Source organism: Petaurus breviceps, unplaced genomic scaffold, assembly GCF_028583685.1.
Source record: "Petaurus breviceps papuanus isolate PSGF00001 unplaced genomic scaffold, PetGlider_PUasm1.0 90740, whole genome shotgun sequence".
NCBI lineage: Eukaryota > Metazoa > Chordata > Mammalia > Diprotodontia > Petauridae > Petaurus > Petaurus breviceps.
This window is the reverse complement of record NW_027187330.1, coordinates 10174418-10195305: the sequence shown is the minus strand read 5'-3', so window position 1 is coordinate 10195305 and position 20888 is coordinate 10174418. Positions and strand designations below refer to the sequence as shown.

Below are 20888 nucleotides of genomic sequence, written 5' to 3'. Positions count from 1 at the left end.
GAGAAACAGATCAAGTAGACAGTTTTCCAAACTGTCTAACCATTACATCCATACCAAATCAACATCTGGGTTTTTCAAAGCCGAGGGGGGGAGGGGGGGGGCTCTCAACAATGGCTTCCCAGAGTCTCATCTGATCAAATCACAGAACACTTCTCAAAGTGAGCCCCAAAACAAAGCCTCAAATCAGGGTTTATATAGCCTGCTCCTAGCTCAGAGAATGTAACAACCTTCTGGACCCACTGGCCAATCAAAAAGTGTCTACTGAAAAACAAGCCTCTCACCCCAGGCTTCAGGTGCACTTTAGCCTAGGGGCAGAGAAGATCTTAAAAATTTACATTCCCATTACAATGTGTCTCAGATGAGAACCCAGGAGTAGAACCACAGTGAGAAAAGTAACTCATTGACCCATCTCATTAATCTTTTTGTGGCAATCAAGGGAGATATCAGAAGTAACTTAGCTCCTGGACAGTTTCCCATTTTCTGACCACCTGGGGTCATTCTCCATTGGCTTTAGGTATTTGTATACTTAGGAGAAAAGGTATGCAGCCCATGCAAAACCTTCATATCAGGAAACAGAATAAAGTGCTCAGTGATTCTGTCACTACCAACTCATTTAAAATCCAATGCAAGGGACAATGTTAGTATGAAATATTTGTGGAGTGTTTAGATAGTCCAAACTTAGTAGCTTTGACTTTGATAAAGTTCACTAGGTGACCTGATGACTTATCTTTTTTCAACATTCAGACTCTTTCACATTTACTTCTGCATTCTAGAAAGCTGGAACAAATCACTTATTTCCCAAGAGGATGGACTTATCTAGCTCCAGAAGAGAAGTTTGCACCTATATGGCAGGAGATAGGGAAGGAGATGGGTTAAATGACCTCTAAGGTCCTTCCCAACATCAAGATTAGATGCTTTTCAAGACCAGTCAACAATAACTTATTAAGGACCTACTTATGCCAGCCAGGTCTAGTAGATAAAGATTTGACCTCAGGAGTCAGGAAGACCTAGGGTTCAAGTCTGGTCTCTGACACATCTGCTACATGATTCTGAATTAGTCATTTTTTCTCTCAGTGCCCACAGGAAAATCCACAAGACTGTAATTTTCAAAGTAGAGGATGATCTGTATTGGTAGAAGGATGTTCATCAAGAGGAATTCCTTCTACCAATTAAATAATGAGTCTGAACCAAATATAAATATATGTATAGATGTATGTACATCTATACATATTTTCAAATAATCTTGATTCATTTCACAAACAACTCATTTAATGTAGACAAAATCTTGCTATCTACCTTATTAAAACATTTAATTTGTAAGCCCTTAAATGTTACTTTTAAATTAATATTATTTTTCATTATTAATATTGTTTCAAAAAATTTTAATAAGGTTCATGATTTCATTGGTACAGGGAACTCCCAGAGAAGAAATTCCCTCTTCCAATGTAGAGTAGCACCTGTTCTGCAATATAGAGTCTGCTAGGATTTCCTAGAGACCTCAGAGATTTCTTAACCTGCCCAGAGTCCCACAAACAGTGTCAGAGGTAGGATTTAAATACAAATTTTACCAACTCCAACACTGAATCTCTATTCATTATGCCATTCTGCTTTTCTTATAACAGTGATAATCATTATCATCATCATCATCATCATAGTTATCATCATTATTGTTATCATTATTAATTAAATAATTACAAGCTCAGTAAAGCAAAAAGTACAAGACTGAATTCAAGCCTATTCTCCTTTTCAACTTTTCAGGCTCTCATGTATACACACTGAATGGAACTGACCCAGAAGGAGATTTTGTCACCTATGGCATTAGCTTTGAGTCCAGTTCAAGAAATTTCTTTTCCATTGATCCACACTTTGGAAATATCACATTGATTGAAGAATTGGACAGAGAGGTATGGTAAAGCCCCACTATATTAAGAAAACATAAAAGATTTGTTTCCTAGTTGAAACATGAGCTTGAAGGAGTATTAAAGCCTGTGCAGATAGGTCCCACTTTAAGCAAACCACTGGTTTTATACAATTGTAATTTGTCAAACCAGAGAATTGTTTCTAAAGAAGGAATTTGAACTGAGGTCTTCTTTATTACATGTCCAGTACCCTTTCCATTATTGCCTATCATATACCATGATAACATCACTCATCAGAGGTAGAGTTTGACCCAGCTCCTCTGACTTTAAAAATAGTTCTTTTTCTACTACTACTACCATTGGGACCTTATTTATAGTATTGTGTTTATCAGGCAGAGACCAACCCTTCAAAAGTTTTCTTTCAGCTCTGACTTTCCTAAAAACTTGTGAGTTGTAAGTCCCTCTCCAAGGACCTGTTCATCTCACTTTATGCAATAGATGTGTTCCTGAAAAAATCAAGCAGAAATTTTTGTAACAATTCTAATTTTAAATGCCCTAAAGAATTGTCTATTCTAAGAAGACTTAAAGAACTCCTTCTGCAAAGTAAAGAGCTCTTTTTTACTATAGAGATACATCCCATTCCTCCTTATCAATATACCACCCCTTAATGCAGGTATGGGGAAAGATTTCACCCTTTACAGAAACTTTTTCAGGTTAGGCAGGGGAGAGGAGGGATCCCAAAAGTAGCTACTTTTATTGTAAAGATTTCTCTGGATGTCACAGAACACAGTGACCCAGCAACACTATCAGAAAGCCCCCAACACAATCAGGTCAGGTTGTAGATCACAGACCTAAATTTCTGTAGCACTGGCTTCCAGAAACATAGGGAAAAGAAAGAGAGGGCAAAAGGAAAAGAATGTACACAAACATCCTTAAGGAATCCTGATTATGGCATATACTTGTAGCCATATGGGTACACTCCATACCTCTGAAGCTACTCAAAAAAGATATCCTCCTTACTCAAGATCACACCTTCAGGAGAAGAACCTGGGTTTCACTAACCTGGACTTGCCACTCTACCCTTAAAGCCTGACTTGTTTAAGGTCCCACACACTCGAAATCCCTTTAGCAGACATCAATTTTCAGGTAGAGGTCTTAGCTTCAAAAGTCCTTGACTTTGGGAATGACTATGATACCTTAGCCTCTAGGCAACCTCTTTTCTTTCTTTGTTCTTATTTCTTTTCTTTTTTCTTCCTTTCTTCCTTTTTATCTTATATCTTTTTTTTTTTTTTTGCAGAGAGAAGATGAGATTGAAGCCATCATCAGCATCTCTGACGGTCTAAATAAAGTGAGTTCTGAGGGTCTGAAGGGCGAAGCTATCAGAAACCAGCTTGTCTGAAAGTCTGTAGGCTGCCCATAACTTACACAGAGCTGAGACAATAGGAGCTGCAGATATTTCTGTTGGCATTAGGAGTACTTTTGGTCCATTTTGATAAAGTTGCCAGAGTCAAGAAGTTCCCTCCCCTGGAAGAGGTCAATGAAATCCAAATGGAGTTTTGACCAAGGCAGATTGGATACTTTCTATAGAAAAGGAAATGTCTTTGGCAATTGTGCTAAGAAACCTGGTATGGGCTACACTCTTACAGTCATTCCCATATCAGGATCAATTCCTGGTTACCAGAAGTAGCTTCTGCCTAGTATTTGAATGTGAACAATACCCTGATTGCAGAAATACAGCATAACTAAGATCATATGATAACTATCTATATTATTAATGTGACTGCCATGAAAGATTATAGAAAATAATTCATGCAGACAGTTTTCATTGTCCAGGTGGTTCCTTTGGCCATTGCCCCCTCCATACCTGGTTTAAGACATGAACCCATCTATAGTTAACCCCAGGACATTAAAGATGTAGATTGGAAAGGTTTTTTTTATCTTTTGTTGATTTTTTAAATTTTTATTTCATCTTCAAGTCCCAATTAAAATCCTACCTTCTACAGGAGGCCTTTCCATTCTCCATTAGTTTTAGTGACTTCCCTCTGTTTATTATCTCCAATTTATTTGTCTGTGGTATCTCTACACGTGGTATCTCTCCCATTAGACTGTGAACTCCTTGGGAGCAAGCACAGTCTTTCCCCTTTCTTTGTATCTCCAATGCTTAACTCAAAGGTTCCCAAATTTATTTGGCCTTCCACTTCCTTTAAAAAAATATATACTTAGTGCCCCCCCTGGAAATCTACTTTCATTAACCCTTTAGCAGTTTTTTTTAATTTGCATCACTAAAAAAATACATTTTTAATGAATCTTAAATGTAATCATTTACTATAAATTTGCGGGTTTTTTCCTACATTGAAAGTTTGATGATGCAATATTGTGTCATATAACCACATAGTATCATATTGTAAACATATCATTACACACACATATTTCTGTCTGTGCATGCTGGACTTCCTGACAATGCACAACACACTCTCCTGCCAACACTTGTTTGTTAAGACCTATCGGCAGACTTAACCACTGATCAGTTATAACTTACATTTTCTGTGTTTATTTGGAAAACAACGTACTCACTATGACTTTAACTCTTTTATACAACAGAAGGAACATGTATGAATGGTTTTTCAAATTTTTCTTATCTTTTCTTCTTATCCTTATAGTGCCCTCTTATTTTTATTCAGTGTCCCCCAATTGCACTTATGGCTAACACTGCCCCCCTGAATTGTGCCAGTGCCCCCCAGGAAGAGTATTGCCCACTTTGGGAACTTGTGGAATGCATTGCTTGGTACAAAGCAGATGCTTAATAATGTTTATTGACTAACTTCATTTCTAAATATAACCCTCCTCCTTTTCCCTACTCACAATCATTCCTTGTAACAATGAATAAAAAGAAAGAGAAAAAAATTCAGCAAAATTAACGAACACATCAACAAAGTATGACAAGACATAATATTCCATACATTTTACCCCACCTTCTGGGTCTTTTATTTTTTGTATGGGGGAAGGTAGGGCAATTGGGTAACCCCAACAGTGACTTGCCCAAGGTCACATGGCTAGTTTTTCATGTTAAGTGTCTGAGGCCAGATTTGAACTCAGGTCCTCCTGACTCCAAGGCCAGTGCTCTATTCACTGGGCCACCTTACCCCCTGCTTCTGTAAAGAAGGGAGGAAGGCATATTTTTCCATCTCTTCTCAAGAGCCAAGTTTAGTCACTATAATTAGTGGTTATTTCTATGTCAGTCTGACAATGTATGGATCCTCATTCCATGTTGTCTCTGCCATTTCCAGGTGGCAGAGAAAGTCCTGATTCTGGTGACTGATGCCAATGATGAAGCCCCCCAGTTTATCAACACACCCTACATCATACTTGTCCCTGAGGTGAGTAATATTTCACCCAAAAAGAGAATCAAGCAGTTAAGCAAAGCGATATGGATGTACTACGCTGGGCTTTGGTTCAGAACAGGGAGGGGCCTTTGGGTTTGAATAGGTTGGGGAATAACACTGGAGCAAGGAAATTATGAAGGTTAAAAGATTTCCCTCACTCTTCTCCCTTGACAGCTTCTTTCTATCCTTCTTTTGTTCTTTCATTCTCATTCCCAGTCCCTCACTCATTCCTTGCGGGAATTTCTCTTGTCGTTTTCCATCTCCTTTGTTCCCTCTTCTTTCTTCTCATTCCTCTGCAGTATAATCATCCATTATAGATGAATCCTTCCACACACATTGGGCCCCCTTATCTGCCTGAGTTCTCTCACTTCAGGCTCCCTGCCCTTTCACTCCATCTTTAGTCCTCTCTTTTCTCTGGGTCCAGTGGAGAGGGGAAGGAGTCTACCCTGCTTTCCAAGTAAATAAGCATAGTAGAGCTGCTGGTACTAAGGCCCCATTGTGATTCTGTGACCTCTCCTATAGGACACACCTGCAGGGAGCAGCATCTTTAAGGTTCAAGCTGTGGACAAAGATACTGGATCTGGAGGAAGTGTCACCTATTTTCTACAGGTAGGATCCTGGCGATGGAACAGAGCATTGGGCTTGGTCCATTTCTTTGCCTCAATCTCTAATTCTCCCCAAGTAAATGCTTCTTATTTCTGATATTAACAAAAATTCCAGAACCTTCCTTAGATGTACAAGAGGAAGATATGTGTCCCTGTAGGCCAGAATGGAAGTCCACATTACAAACCATTCAATGGGAAGGGAAGGGAACATACTTTTTTTTTTTTAAAGCAATTGGTGTTAAGTAACTTGCTCAAGGTTACATGGCCAGTTATTTCTGGGTGGGTGCTAAATATCTGAGCCCGGATTTGATCCCAGGTCATCCTGACACTGGAGCTGGTGCTCTTACTCACTGTGCTACCTGGCCACCCTGCAACATACATTTATTAAGCGTCCACTATGTGTCAGGAACTGTGCTAAGCTGCTTTACAAATACTGTCTCATTTGATCCTCACAACTCTGTGAGGTAAATATTATTGTTATCCCCATTTTACAGGAAACTGAGTCAAATATAGGCAATGTGATTTGCCCAGGATAACATAGCTAACAGTTCTTAGGGTCAGGATTTGAACTCAGGTCTTCCCGACTCCAGGCCCAGTACTCTATCCACCATACCCTAGTTGCCTCATAAGGTAACCCAAGAAGTACTGAGTTAGTCATCAAAACACCTGGGTTTTGGTCTCATCTCTGACACAAACCAGCTGCACAAACTTCAGGAATTACAACTTTGCTGGACCTCAATGCAAAACAATACCACAATGTGAAAGTCTATGAGTATAGGACTCTAACAACCAAAATGCTTTAGACTTGACCTTGTATTTAGAGACTGTGTGGTATGGTGACTAGAAAACCATCCTGGATGTTCTTGGCTTGAGCTAGTCTCAAAGCCCTATCTCTGACACATACCAGCTGAGTGACCCTGGGTATGTCACTTACTTTCTCAATGCTCTAGGTAACTTCAAGTTCAGAGAAGGTTATAACCTGTGTTGGTAAAAGGAGTTTCCTCACCTACGGATTCCCTATATTAGTGAAATCACCATTCGTGTCCCTATCCCTTTAGCTTCTGTATGCCCAGTCCCAAACTGGGTAGTGCTGAATCTGTGATTTCACTTAAACAGTTCATCTGTATCTTAAAATCTCAGAGAGTTGCCTGCCTGGGGAGTGTCAGAGATCAAAAAAGAAAGGCATCCTTGTAGTTTGGAGTACTCAGGGAAGGCTTTTGGAATAGGTAGGACTTCACCAGGACTTTGAAGACTAAATGGGAGTCAGCCTTGGGAGAGGAAAGGCAAGGAGATTCAGGGCATTGGGAATAGTGTGAGCCAAGGTATGAAGGTGAGGGTGTGCCCCTAGCATGTTCCAGGAAATTAGACAAGAAGGCAACTTGTATAGGAGTTCCCCTTACCCAAGCTAGACCAGTTCTAAATAGTTCCCATAGTCCCCTAAAACCCTAATCTCACCTCTTTTTCTGTATGCCTAATCCCCCAGGAAGAATCATTATGAAACTTTCTCTCAAAGTCAAGCCTGGGGGAACAAATCATCCTGCATCCAGAAGTAAACCTGTGAAGGGAAAGGACAAATTGAGGAATTTGGGCCCAAGTTGGTCTGGACATACTACTAATGCATCCAGGAATACACCCTCCTTCCTTGTTAAAGACAGACCTATTTCTTGTTTTCCCCTCTGCCCCATACCCTTAGGTCATGAGTTTAAGGCAAAAAATATTGTGAGAACACCTTTTTGGCTGCTACCCTTGTAGAAATCAATAGCCCATTCAAACTCTGTGTGAAATTGTGGAGTGTTTTTTTTTTTTAACTTTAATTTCTTACTGCTTCAATTATTCCCCACTGCCCCTTCCTCCAAATGGCATCCCACTCCCATTCTGATTTTAGGCCTTGGTGACATCCAGGACTAAGTTTATACATAGCCATAGGAGATTAACACCTCCATGAAATTGTTTGAGATGCCCTGAAAACCCTTCCATTTCCAATTCTGCCCCCAAATTATCTGTCTCTTTGACCTACTACAGAGCCTGAAATTCCCACTATTAATTTCATTCCTTTGGATCTGCCCCAGGCCCCAACAATTTGCAAATAGCTCACTTGGGAGGGTTAGTATACTAAATCATCAGCAGCCATTAACAGATTAGCAAAGAGCTGGAAGAAGCCCTGAAGCAAAGTGACTCAGGATGGGATGGGTAAATATAAGGGAAAGTCCAAAGGAGCTCAGAGTGCTACAGTCAGGTCAAGTCAAGGTTCTGAGAAGCTAATATAGGGCAGGTCTTGGTCATCTGTTCAGCTTTGCACTGCGCCACGACTATCCTGTCCTTTTATTCCCTCTGACACCTTAAAGCAAATTCTCTTTAAACCATCTTCTCTGGCCCCAGACAGATCAAGATGATTCCCGCCTGTGTGCCTCAATTGTCCTCCTTTCGGCTCTCCAAATCCTAGCCCATCTTCCAAGGCCCAGTTTAAGTACCCCTTTCTTAATAAAATTTTTTGTGTCTTCAACCTATGCTGATGACAATATCATAGAGTGTTAAAGTTGTTGGGTACAGTGAACCCCTTCCTTTCTGAGATAAGGACACTGAAGCCCCAAAAGATGGAGGCACTTTAAGAGAAATTGTCCAGACTTCTCTCTCTAGCTTTTAGGAACTAGACTAGACCCCTGGTCACCTGACTCCCAGCTTAGGGCTCTTTCTAACACATATAGAATCTTAGAATCCTATAATCAGAACCTCAGAGGTCTTCTCAATCCTCAGCCAAAGTATAACTCACATCCATGACCTCTATGACAAATAGTCACCCAATCTCTACTCAAGAAATTCAGTGACAGAGCAATCTCCATCTTCCAGAGAAGCTGATTCCATCCTCAGACAGCTGTTTTCCTCCCTTTCATTGAGTAGACATCTGCTTGCCTGTAACTTTGAAGTTTTGGCTCCCATTATGTCCTTTGGGATTAAGCAGAACAGGCCCAAATCCTTTTCAAGGTGTCAGTCCTTCACAAATTTGAAGACAGTCATGGAAACCCCTTTCCTGAACTCCTATTGAATTATACTAACGCTTCACTTATAAAAGTGAATTTCAGTCTCCAAAGTTTTCTCTTCTGATCCTCATAGCCTTCAGAAGTAGGCAGAAATGGAAGGAGGCTTGGAAATTATCAAGTCCAACCTCCTCATTTTAATTAAAATTATTAAATGGTAGGACTAAAATTATTAAACCTATTTCAGGTGATTTTCCCAAGGTTACACAAAGTTAGGGCACTATCAGTACTCAAATCCAAGTCTCCTAGCTCCTGATCTGAGACTTTTCCCACTATAATGTGATGGCACCTGTCTTCAAGGCCACACAGATTCACATTGATCAAATGAGATAATATTTGCAAAGTTCTTACACAGTCTAGCACATAATGGGTGCTTAATACGTGTGTATCCCCTTCCCCCTTGATCATAGACCCATAATTTAGAATTGGAAGGGAACTTAGCAAAGATCTATTCCATCACCTTAATTTTATAGATGAGGTAATGGAGGTCCAAAGGGAAAAGAAGGAAGGAAGGAAGGAAGGAAGGAAGGAAGGAAGGAAGGAAGGAAGGAAGGAAGGAAGGAAGGAAGGAAGGAAGGAAGGAAGGAAGGAAGGAAGGAAGGAAGGAAGGGAGGGAGGAGGAAGAAAATAAGCATTAATGAAGCACCTACTGTGTACCAACCATTGGGCTAAGCACTTTATAAATATTATCTCATTTAATCTGCACAATAACCCTAGGCATTAGGTGCTAGTATTATTGCCATTTTACAGATGAGGAAACTGAGACAGATGGAGGTTAAGTGATTTGTCCAGAATCACACAATTAGTAAGTATCTGAGTCTGGATTTGAACTCAGGTCTTTTTGATTTCAGGTCCAGTTTTCTATACTCACTGCATCACTTAGCTGCCTCTAGAGGGCCAACATTCTTTCTATTCTATGTGGCCTCTTTTATTAATTGTTCCTTTTTCACTAACTCCTTCTTTTGAATTAGTCTCCTTAAGGTAGTCTATGAAATGAAGGCAGGTCATTGCATTTAGCATAATGCTGAGCACGTAGTAAATGCTAATAAATAATTGAAGATTAACTGGCAGATTGAATATTATCTTAAATCCATACTGCACAAGCCTACCCAGAGCCATAACTAGTCCTGGGTGAATAGGGTCTTGTTCTAGAGCACCCACATGATTTCAATCTCCATTCACCAATAACCCTCTGACAGACAATATAACCACTTGCAGGCCACAACTCCAGGTCCTGCAGTCCTGGCACCCTCCTTGCTAGTGCTGTCTTCCCGACTGTCCCCTAATGCAAACGCTGTCCAATTGTATCTTGTACTCTCACTGTCTGCCTGCTGCCCTACCTCCTGCCTCAACTGTTTTTGATTTTAGGTGAAGTCTATCCAATTCTACCTCTAAGACCTTTCTTTGCCTTAGCCTTTGGAGATGGTTTGGGTAGGCTTTTCTCTATCAGGCATCAAGAGGAAACATTAAGACAAAAATTATTTGGAACCAAACTGCTATATCTGAGAGAATTTGGGGGAAATGAAACAAGAAAGGAAGATGAAGCCACCTATTCCCAAATGCTCCTGGAGAGCTCTAATCTGCCTAGTTCTCTTACACTCTCAGTAATCCCTGCTCAGCAATCAGAGCCATTTGGCAATCAGGGGCCTAGGGAGAGGGATGAGGGTAGAAACAGAAGTGGGTCAGAGCCTTGTAGTACAGTGCAGATTAAAGGTAATCCTTTAGATGAGCGGAATGCCAGGATAGAGGCTTTGTGAACCAAGGAAAAACAGTTTAAAGGCACAGGCCAATGCTCTTAGTCCCACACAGAAATTCAATTCAAAGATATTTGTTGAACCTCTACTGTATTTTTTCTCCACACCATTTCAGACATTGTGAGGGAACTGTAACAAAGAATCTGGAAAGAAAAAGTAACAACAACAAAGACTGAGCAGCCAAAATAAAAGTAACAGTTTTTACAAAGAAGTTTGACTCAGGAAAGCTCATTCATCCCTCTCAGAACCTATTTCCTTTTACACAATTGGAACAAGCTGGGTAATCTGGCTGCCCAACCCACATAGCAAATAAAAAGCAACAAATAAAAAGGATGCCTTCTGGCACCTAACAGCAGGAAGAAGTGAAGGCTAAAAGGCCAAAAAGGAAGTATAATATAAGGGGATTGGGCTGGGTCAATCATTCTCAACCTTTCAACTATAAGGATGGGTTTTTACTTTCAAGAACTATTGTGGATTCTGCAAATGATGGTAGTGTCAGTTGAATGGGTACAAAAAGTGGCACTTTCAAATGAACACTTTTAAATTAATTTGTACATTGTTCATCATCACCGTATCCACACATATTTGAAAAATAGTGGATAGAGCTCCAGGTCTAGAGTTAGGAAGACCTGAGTTCAGAACTGGCCTCAGACCTTACTCAGCTATGTGACCCTGGGCACGTCACTTAACCCAGTCTGCCTCAGTTTCCTCATCTGTTAAATGAGCTGGAGAAGGAAATGGCAAACCATTCTAGTATCTCTGCCAAAAAAACCCCCAATGGGGTCACGGAGAGTCAGACATGACTGAAAGGACTGAACGACAACAACGCATGTGTGGTGAGGGGGTTATAGCTATGTCCCAGATGACAGACTCAAGCCTCAGTCTCATAAAGCTTCATAAAAAGCTTTATGAGGAAACTGAAGGTAAGCATGTCCCCCAAGACAAAGAAAAAAGGGCATGAGAGGAGAGGAGGAGCCCATGGGCCAAGGGGTGAAAGTACCCATGAGTAGGCCTGGAAATTTGGTGATAAGAAATGCAGAAAAGGGGATCATGGAGTAATGGCACTAAGCTAGGGACCCAGGCACTTCTTCCTGGCCACTAGGATGGTCCTGAGCACCCTCAGCTGGACATATACTGGAGTTCTCAACTAGGTCCTTGTGGAAACCCAGGTTTCCATGGGGCATTTCCTCACTCACTCACTCACTGCTCTAACCCTGGCAAGTGCAAGGGGATATAAGTCCTCTCAGCTCTACTCTGTACAGGTGAGTACAAGCAGAGGGATCTACATAGCAGGTGACTAGTCCCAGTCAATTAGATGGTGCAGTAGATAGAGCACTGGGTTAAGAGTCAAGGAGACCAGATTTCCAATCCTGCCTTAGACACTTAACAAGCTGTGTTTCCAACTCAAAGTCTGTGCTCCTAGCCTGGTAGACAGACAAAAAAAGATTCGTTTCCTAGGGACTTGTAGAGACATTGTGGTAGAGTAGATAGAAATTTGAACTTGGAATCAAAAAACCTGAGTCCAAATCTTGCCATCAACACTTACTAAATGTGTTCTAGCTATAAATCTCAAATCCTATCCTAATTAATTCAGTTTCCTCATCTGTGTAGTGAAAGGGTTGGTTGGAGAGAGTAGAATACTGGCTTGGGAGTTAGAAAGACCTGAGTTTGACTTCCATCTAAGACCATTCCTAACCAACTAACCCTTTAATAATCTCATTTGACCTCTCTGAGCTTCAGTTTCCTCAAAATGAGGGAGTTGGACTTAATTTCAGATCCCAAGATCACGTTCCCTGCTGTGCCTAGGCCAGAGCCATTGTATGTCCTTTTTCTCTGTCCTTCCTCTTCCTTCTTCACTTTGAATAGACATCTGCTTGCCTGTAACACTATTCTACCCCCTCCCCCACTTAGGCTACTCACTCCTTTGCTCTTCCTATATTATCTTGGCAGCTAGAGCTTCATAGGAATAACCTCCCCTTCCTCTTCAACTTTCTCTGAAATTTTGTGGGTGGCTCTGACCCCAGAAAATGGTCCAATAACTTGTTATCTGAGAGTATGGATGCAACCCCTGCCCCAAATATTTGTGTGAAACATATTAATTAGTTGAAAACAGCCATATTTATCTATATATAGATTCAAATATATGCATACATATTTTATATATGTATAAATTACATGTGTGTGATGTTGTGACATATTAAGAACTGTGCATAGGACTTTGGACCTGGAGTCAAGAAGACCTGAGACATTTACTAGTTGTGTGACCCTGACCTCTTATTGCTTTGGTTTCCTCATCTGTCAATTGGGGGTAATAATAGCACCTATCTTCCAGTGTTGTTGTGAGGACCAAATAAGATAATGTTAGTAAAGAATTTTGTAAACCATAAAGAATTATATAAATGCCAACTATTATTATTATTTATCTATTCATAGACTTTTTACTGAGATCCAAAGATTGGAAACCATTCAGTTAGATGATTTCTGAGCTACTTCTAGTTCTCAAATTGTCTGTGATGAGAGAGGGACAAAAATTATATAAATATAAAAAGAAACCAGACATGAAGATTCGCAATTCCCCATAGTGTGGGGCCATTTCATGTAGGAACAAATAACTATATACCTCAGTGGGCCCTGAGCTCATAGCTGTATTTAAGACAGTATATTAATAGATTTTCATTAAAATGGCCTGAGTCATCAAGAAAACAGTAAATCATGTTATATTCCCTGTTCAAGCTAGCAAGGGAGTGTGTATGATACAATTTAGAAAAATAGTTGCAGTATTTCGAAAGGGCCATGATTTTATCAGCACTCTATGCCCTATTTTGGTTAGAGTATAAACAAAATTATTTAAAATGTTTCAAAGGTGCGGCCTTTAAAGGAAGGGAAGCTTTTAGCTGCCTAAAAAATATAGCTCACCAGAATGACAAAAGGCAGGAGAAAGAGTGCCAGATTTGAATTCAGAGGACTTGGGTTCAAATCTCATCACAGTTACTTAGCATGTCTGTGACTTCAGTTCTCTCACCTGTAAAATGACAGCGCTGGTTTAGAGCAGAAGTGTCAAACTCACAACCTGGTGGCAAAATTCCTGAGTATGGCCAGAACCAAATTAAAATGGGAAATATTTGATAAAATTAATAAAAATACAATGCAACATAGATAATGTTAATTTGTGCTTTTCTAAGTCAATATGGAATCCAGTTGCTATTTGAATTTGACACCATTGGTCTAGATCATTTCTAAGGTCCCTTTTATCTGAAAATCTATAACCCATGATTAATTCCCTGAGGTTTTTGGATACATGAGATCTTACTGTACTTACCTGGTTCCTACTTTCCAAGAGCTTACAGTCTACTTAGAGAGACAGGACTAGAGAGACAAGCACATAGAATCATTGTGTTAGATTTGGAATGAGAGAATCCAAGTTCAAATCCTGGCTCTGTCAGTTACCACCTGGGTGACCTTGGGCAGTGCTTTGACCTTGGCTATTTACTTGGCCTCACAACTTTAAAATGAGAAGGTAAGACTAGATGACCTTGAAGTTTAGAAGACTATGGAATCTCCATTCTGTAAGAAATCAGAAAGAAAAGATCATCAAAGGCTAGGAAAGACTTATTCATGGGAAGAATAGTCAGGTTGTGTCACCAGTCCACTGATTTTAGTACCTGCATTTCTTCAACAAGAAGGGGAAACGCTTGCCTGGCACCAAGAATGAAAAAAAGAAATTTTGGCTCCTCATTTAGTCATCACTGCTGACAGGGTGCAATGGGTGTTGTTTGTGAATTGTGAAAACCAACAGAAATAGCGGGTGAAATGGGTACTATTTATAGCTCTTTATCAAGCTTCAATTGTTCCTCTGCTCTGTTTAGGACCCAGAAAAAGAAGTCCATCTAGAAGGAGGGTATCATAGCCCTGGATGGCTACAGTACTAGAGATTAATCCCAGTCAGCCTATTAACTAGCTGTGTGACCTTGCACAAGTTACTCAACCCCTCTTGACCTAAATTTTCTCATCTGTAAAATAGGACTAGGTAGATTACAGTTATAGATTTAGAACTGGAACCAATCTTCTAGATCAGAGGCGTCAGACACTGTCCAGGCTGCATATGGCCCACAACACCTGAGTTCACAGAAACCAGATTAAAATGAAATTGGATAATATTTAATAAAAGAAATAAAAATATGATAAAACATAGATGTCAATATGTGGTTTTCTGATTCAATATGGAATTTTTATATTGATTTAATGACCCTTGTTTCTATTTGAGTTTGATACTGCTGTTCTAAATAATCTAGTTGGACTTCCTTATTTTAGAGATGAAAGAATGTAAGCTCCTTGAGGGCAGGGATGGTTTTATTTTTGTCTTTGCATTCTCAATGCCTAACAGTTCCAGCTGGACACATAGTAGATGTTTAATAAATGGCACTGATTAATCGATGAGAAAATTGAGGTGCAGTGCCTTACCCAAGGTTACATAGTCTGTAAGTAACAGGTCAAGACACATCATTAAGCATTTATTAAATGCCTGCTATATGCCAAGCACAGCACTAAGTGCTGAGGGTACAAAGAAAGGCACAGACACTCCCTGCCTTCAAAGAGCTTACAATCTAAAGGCAGAGTCTGAATTCCACCCCAGAGTTTCACCCACCAAATCCAATGATCCTTCTACTGTAATACACAGGGATATTGGAGCTGCCTGGAGGCAAGAAGCTAAGTCAAGTGACCTTGAGGTCACTTTCAGCTACAAGAGTCAATCAGTTCATGCAATTACTGCAAGGCCCTGAATTAGGCAAGAATAATATCTGGTCCCTACCCTCAGACAGCTAAAAATGAAGCTGGGGAGTTAAAGTAAATAGACAAGAAAAGTTAACAGGCAAGAAAAAAGCAGTTAATGATAAGTGCTCTAGGAGTTCAGAGGAAAAAAAGAACTTTGGGCTGGAGTGATCAGGGAGTTCTGCAGGTAGGAGGTGGAACTGTAACCAACAGTTAATGGTTCCTGCCTACCCTGGGGGAAATGGGCTCTGGGGATTGTCGAGTTATCTACTGTACTTTAGAGTGTATATTCTAGCTGAAAGGTCCCTTTTAGTTCTCTGATTCTATAAAGAGGATATCTGAAGGTAAAAACTAGGATCAATCAGTAAGCATTTTTTTTTTGCTTTTTGGAGGGCAATTGAGGGTTAAGTGACTTGCTCAAAGTCACATGGCTAGTGTGTCAAGTGTCTGAGGTAAGATTCGAACTCAGGTCCTCCTGACTCCAGGACAGTGTTCTATTCACTGCACCACCTAGCCACCCCAACAGCAAGCATTTATTAAGCTCCCATTACACACTGGGATCATAGACTTAACGCTAGAAAGAACTTTAGAAGCTTCTGAGTCTACTCCACCCCCTCGTTTTAGAGATGAGGAAACAGGCCTTGAAAAGTGAAATGACTTGCCCAAGGTCATACCAGTATTAACTAGCAGACTTGGTATTTTATATGGGTCCTCTTTTTCTAAATCTGTCACCTGCCCTATGCTGTTTCCCAGGCATTATTCTCCTTGCACAGTTCACACTGAAGTCAATGTGGCCATGTCTTCCCAAAAGGAAACATGATGGGTGGGGGCTTTTTGGGTTTGAGTGGCCTTCCTATTTTAGCTCTATCTGATCCTCCTGGAAGGGAGGTGAGAGAGCTCCATGGTGGGGACCCTGAACTCACCCAGGAATGTGGCTCAAGCTTCAGAGACTGCAATGTTCCCCTCTATCCACTCCTTCTTACAGAATCTCCACGCCAACAAGTTCGCGATGGACCGCCACAGCGGAGTGTTACGCATTAGAGCTGGAGCCACTCTGGACTACGAGAAGTCGAGGACTCATTTCATCACTGTCGTGGCCAAGGTAATACAGGGGCTTTCTTTGGAAATCTGGGGTGGCAGACCTGGGGACCTAGAGGGCAGAGCAACCTTGGTCAGAGGTAACCATGCCTACATCTTAAAGGAGGCAGTTTCTTCCTGATGGAAAGAGAGGAAATGGATCATCAAGGTTTTGAAGGATGGACATTATGAACTGAGGGAGCCACTACAGTTCTCTTATTTAAATATTGCTTCCTCATTCAGAATAAAGGAAACTCACAGAACGACACAGTAGAATGCATATTGACTCTGGAGTCTGACTCTATTCATGACCTTGTCCAAGTCACTTATCCTCTTTGGGTACCAGTTCCCTGGTGCATAAAAGGAGGGCAATGAACAAAATGACCTCTGAGATGTCTTCCAGCTCTAGAGCTACAATACTCTGATCCTTCCTGTTCCCTTTCCTAACGCCCAAACTGGGGAGACCTAAGGCAAGCATAGTATTAGGACAAGTGCTAAAATTGAATCAGTGAACCTGAGCCAAATCCTTTCTCTGCTACATATCGCCTGTATAACCATAAGCAAGCCATAACCTCTCCAGGCCAGTTAATTTACAAGCAAAGGCATTTAACAAAATAGCATAGCAAGAAAACTTGCTATAAAATATTTCCCCCATAAACCTGGGGCACATTCTCACAAATATACATGCCATTGGTAGAAAGTGGGCACATCTACACATAGGTCAATAGAAAGAACAATGGATTTAGAAACAGAGGACCCAGATCAAAGACCATTTCTGCCAGTTAATACCTGTATGACCTTGGGCACATCTCCAAAACTATACAGCTACTGGCATCTTCTGGCAATGTTCCTCCTAGTTCCTCTGCCCTGCCAGTCTCAAGCACTAATTATGCTCTCTCTGCTAGGCATGTGGTATCTCCCAGGCTCACTGGCTTAGTTCAGTCCCTTCCAGGCAGGTTATTGCTCCTTGGTATCTTCATGGGTTTGTTGCTAGGCAAAGCCCCACTGGCTCCATAGCTCACTGCTATGTGTGGCTCTACTGGTCATGATGCCATGGAGCTTCTCTCCCAGTTTCTGGCTTCAACTGCTGAGGGGTTACTCCTTCCTCTAAGATAGTGTTACCAAACTCAAATAGAAATAGTGGCTACTAAACCATGTATAAGGATCCCTGCAGGCCACAAAGTGACTTAGAAAAACACATGTTAACATTATCTATGTTCTACTCTATTTTTATTTATTTTGTTAAATATTTCCCAGTTATATTTTAATCTGCTTCTGGTCACCTGGAATATTTTGAGACAGTTTGACACCTCTGTTCAAAGAGAAAGCATAGGTTCAGTTATTCTTCTCTTAGCTACATTTCTTCTGGAAAGATAAGCCTCCCACATACCCAGTTACCATACTCAGGAAAGATCCTTACACAGAATGAAGGAAGTTCAGGAGATACAAATAAACTGGAAAATTTTGAAACTATTATATTTATTTTATTATGTACATTAAAAAACTAAATATTCATAGTTTTATGCATGATAACTCTTTTTAAATTTTTCTTTGTATATGGAAATGATAGCGGTTGTTAATATTTATCAATGTAATAATAAAAAATGTTTAAAAGACTATTAGCTGTTTTTTTCTCCAGTATAAAGAGAGCCTGTCAGTCATCAGTTCCTAGAATCATAGATCAGGAGCAGGAGATCTTGAAGGCCTCTGGAACAAGCCTTTTGTTCTACAAAAGATGAGCCAAAGGCAAAGGGAAGTTAAGTGGCCTTGCATGAGCTCACACAAGTAATAAACTTCAGAAGCAGAATTTAAACTCAGATCTCTTCACTCTGGACTGCACACCAGACTGAATCTCCTATGCTCTGGAAGGGCCTGCTTTCAGAATGCAAGTTCTTGCAGTTTCTGCCAAATTGGGGTCCGATGAGGTATTGTATGTCTGTCATTGTAGGACCAGTGTAGCTAAGGCAGAGTGGTTCATCACCAGATTGGCTGAACAGTGATGAAAGCTTCAAGCACAGCTACCCTTGAAGACTGTCTGCTAAATCACAGAGGAATTGTAATCTGCAATGGTGGGGGGAGGACCCTGCCAATGTATTTATATATCCTTGTAGTAAGTCTCTAGTTGGGTCATTGATTTGGAGGCTCCAAGGAACCTTAGAGATCATCTTGTTCAGTTGCCTCCTTTTACAGATATGGAAACAAGTCTAGGACAGTTAAGTGACTTTCTTAAGGTTATATAGATTGCAAGCACCAGGGATGAGATTTGAACCCAGATCTTTTGACCCCAGAATCAATGTGTCTTTCCATTGTACCATGCTGCTGTTTATGAGGTAAGAACTAGTTTGATTGAGCTGCTGCTCTCCTAGGCAGAAAAACCTAGGCATTGAGGAATACATGACCTTAAGGTGGTGTTCCCTTTGTAAATATGGATATCTGACCTTATCTCCAAAAAAAGTATTCCCTCTCTCTCCTCACCTCCCCATCAGGAAAGTTTCTTCACTATCCTCTCTACACACTATGCCCATTCCTATCTGCATGCCTTTACTTTATTTTATATGCTGTTTCTCTTGCATAAAATGAATTCCTAGGCTCTTAGAACTAGGAAGGACCTTGGAAATTATCTAATCTAATCCCCTCATTTTGCAAATGAGGAAACTGAACCAGTTCTCCTGGATAACTGTTTTGTGGCAGAAAGTGAAATCCAACATGTGGGTCATTCCCTTTCCTAGAGACATTTCTTTGTTCTACTTTTTAAATCTTTCCCCCAAATAACTGCTTTTTTCCTCTTCCCTCTTTTTATTTTCTTTCCCAAGATGACAGAATCAAAGAATTAGAGCTGAAAGGATCTCCAGAGATTATCTAGGCCAAACTCTCTCACTTTACAGATGAGAAAACTGAGATCCAGAAAGTTTAAGTGATTTGCCCTATGTCACATAGATACAAAAGTTCAGAGCTGGAATTTGAACCCAGGTCCTTTGACTCCAAACCCAGTGCTATTTCTATAGGTATCACATTGCCTCTCTTCCCCTTCCCTCTTTCTTACCCATGAATACTTCACATATTCCTTCTCAACACTATCTCTTCAATACCAATATTCTCGTGGGGATAAAGTTTGGTTGTGAACAAGGCAACACTATAATCTCCAAAAAATTCAAATTGTGGATGACCCCAATAGCTAATACACAAGTATTAATGTACATAGGGACTGTAGCATGCTGCCACCTATGCCTTATTCTTAAGTGACATAAGGAATATCTTCCAGGAAATGTGTTGATTAGAAAAAAATATGTCAACCAGTCATGGAGCAAAAACGAAGGATAAAATGGGCAACCCATCTGAGGGCCAAAATGATTACACTTAGAACTGGAAGGGGGAAAAAACTATCCTAGAAGATATCCAGGATGTCAAGTATATATAATATTTATGAAGTGTTTTATAAACCTTAAAGTGCTATATAAATGGTAGCTATTGTTACTATTTAAAACATGGACAAAATCATGAAAAAATGATGAGAAAGATGAATGAAGTCAGTAAAATTACCAATGTGGTTACACCTGATGGAAGGAGTCTACTCATTGAAGATTACTGATCACTGAAGTACTGAATTCTAATTTATCCATATTCCTACAATAATGCCTATTTTTTCTTTTCACATCGTCCTCACCTAAGCAAAATCCACCCATTCCTCAATACCCAATTTATCCCATATCCATGAAATTTCCTCGAACTGCTTCAGCTCTCACTGATATATACCCCACTCTCTTGATTTCTCAGCATTTATAGGCTGTATCACACACTTAAATGCTTAACTATGTACCATCATGCTTTTTTAATATAGAAAATTGTCTCATGGTAGAAATCACCTGCCTAACAAAACATTAAGCCTGCTCGAGTCTAGAACAATTCCAATTCTTGTCTCTTCCTCCAGGATGGTGGAGGGAAGCTCCGAGGAGATTATGTAGTATTTTCAGCCACTACTACCATCACCATCAATGTGGATGATGCCCAGGACACGGACCCTGTCTTTGTTGGCACACCATATTATGGTTATGTCTATGAGGATTCCCGTCCGGTGAGTAAGGCTATCTTTGGAAGGGATACCTGACCTGGGTAAAATCAGTAAGGAATTCAGGCTTGTCTTTATTTCTCCTTTAATCCTCTTTGACCACTCATGCAGGCAGCTAAGACTCTCATCATATCTTTTGAATAACTAAATCCTCTACTGTGTTGTGGCCAAACTGCATCCTATTCTTATAAGGTCCTTGGGAGTTGGTTTGATTTTGTGAATAGAGCACAGGATCAGGAGTCTGAAGACCTGAGTGCTAGTCTTAGCTCGCTATTTCCCAGCTGTGACCTTGGCTAAGTCACTTTCTCTGGGCTTCAGTATTTTATTTTATGAAATGAG

General features: G+C 40.3%; 1 protein-coding gene across 1 annotated transcript in view; it reads left to right on the top strand.

The window, feature by feature from the left end:
* CDHR1 (cadherin related family member 1) overlaps positions 1-20888 on the top strand; it is a 48986-nt gene that overhangs the window by 8530 nt on the left and 19568 nt on the right. Inside the window, exons 4-9 of the mRNA XM_069067073.1 lie at positions 1759-1904; positions 3157-3207; positions 5147-5236; positions 5765-5851; positions 16392-16508; positions 20412-20555. Coding sequence (XP_068923174.1) covers positions 1759-1904; positions 3157-3207; positions 5147-5236; positions 5765-5851; positions 16392-16508; positions 20412-20555 — 635 coding nt within the window. The remainder of the gene's footprint in view (positions 1-1758; positions 1905-3156; positions 3208-5146; positions 5237-5764; positions 5852-16391; positions 16509-20411; positions 20556-20888) is intronic.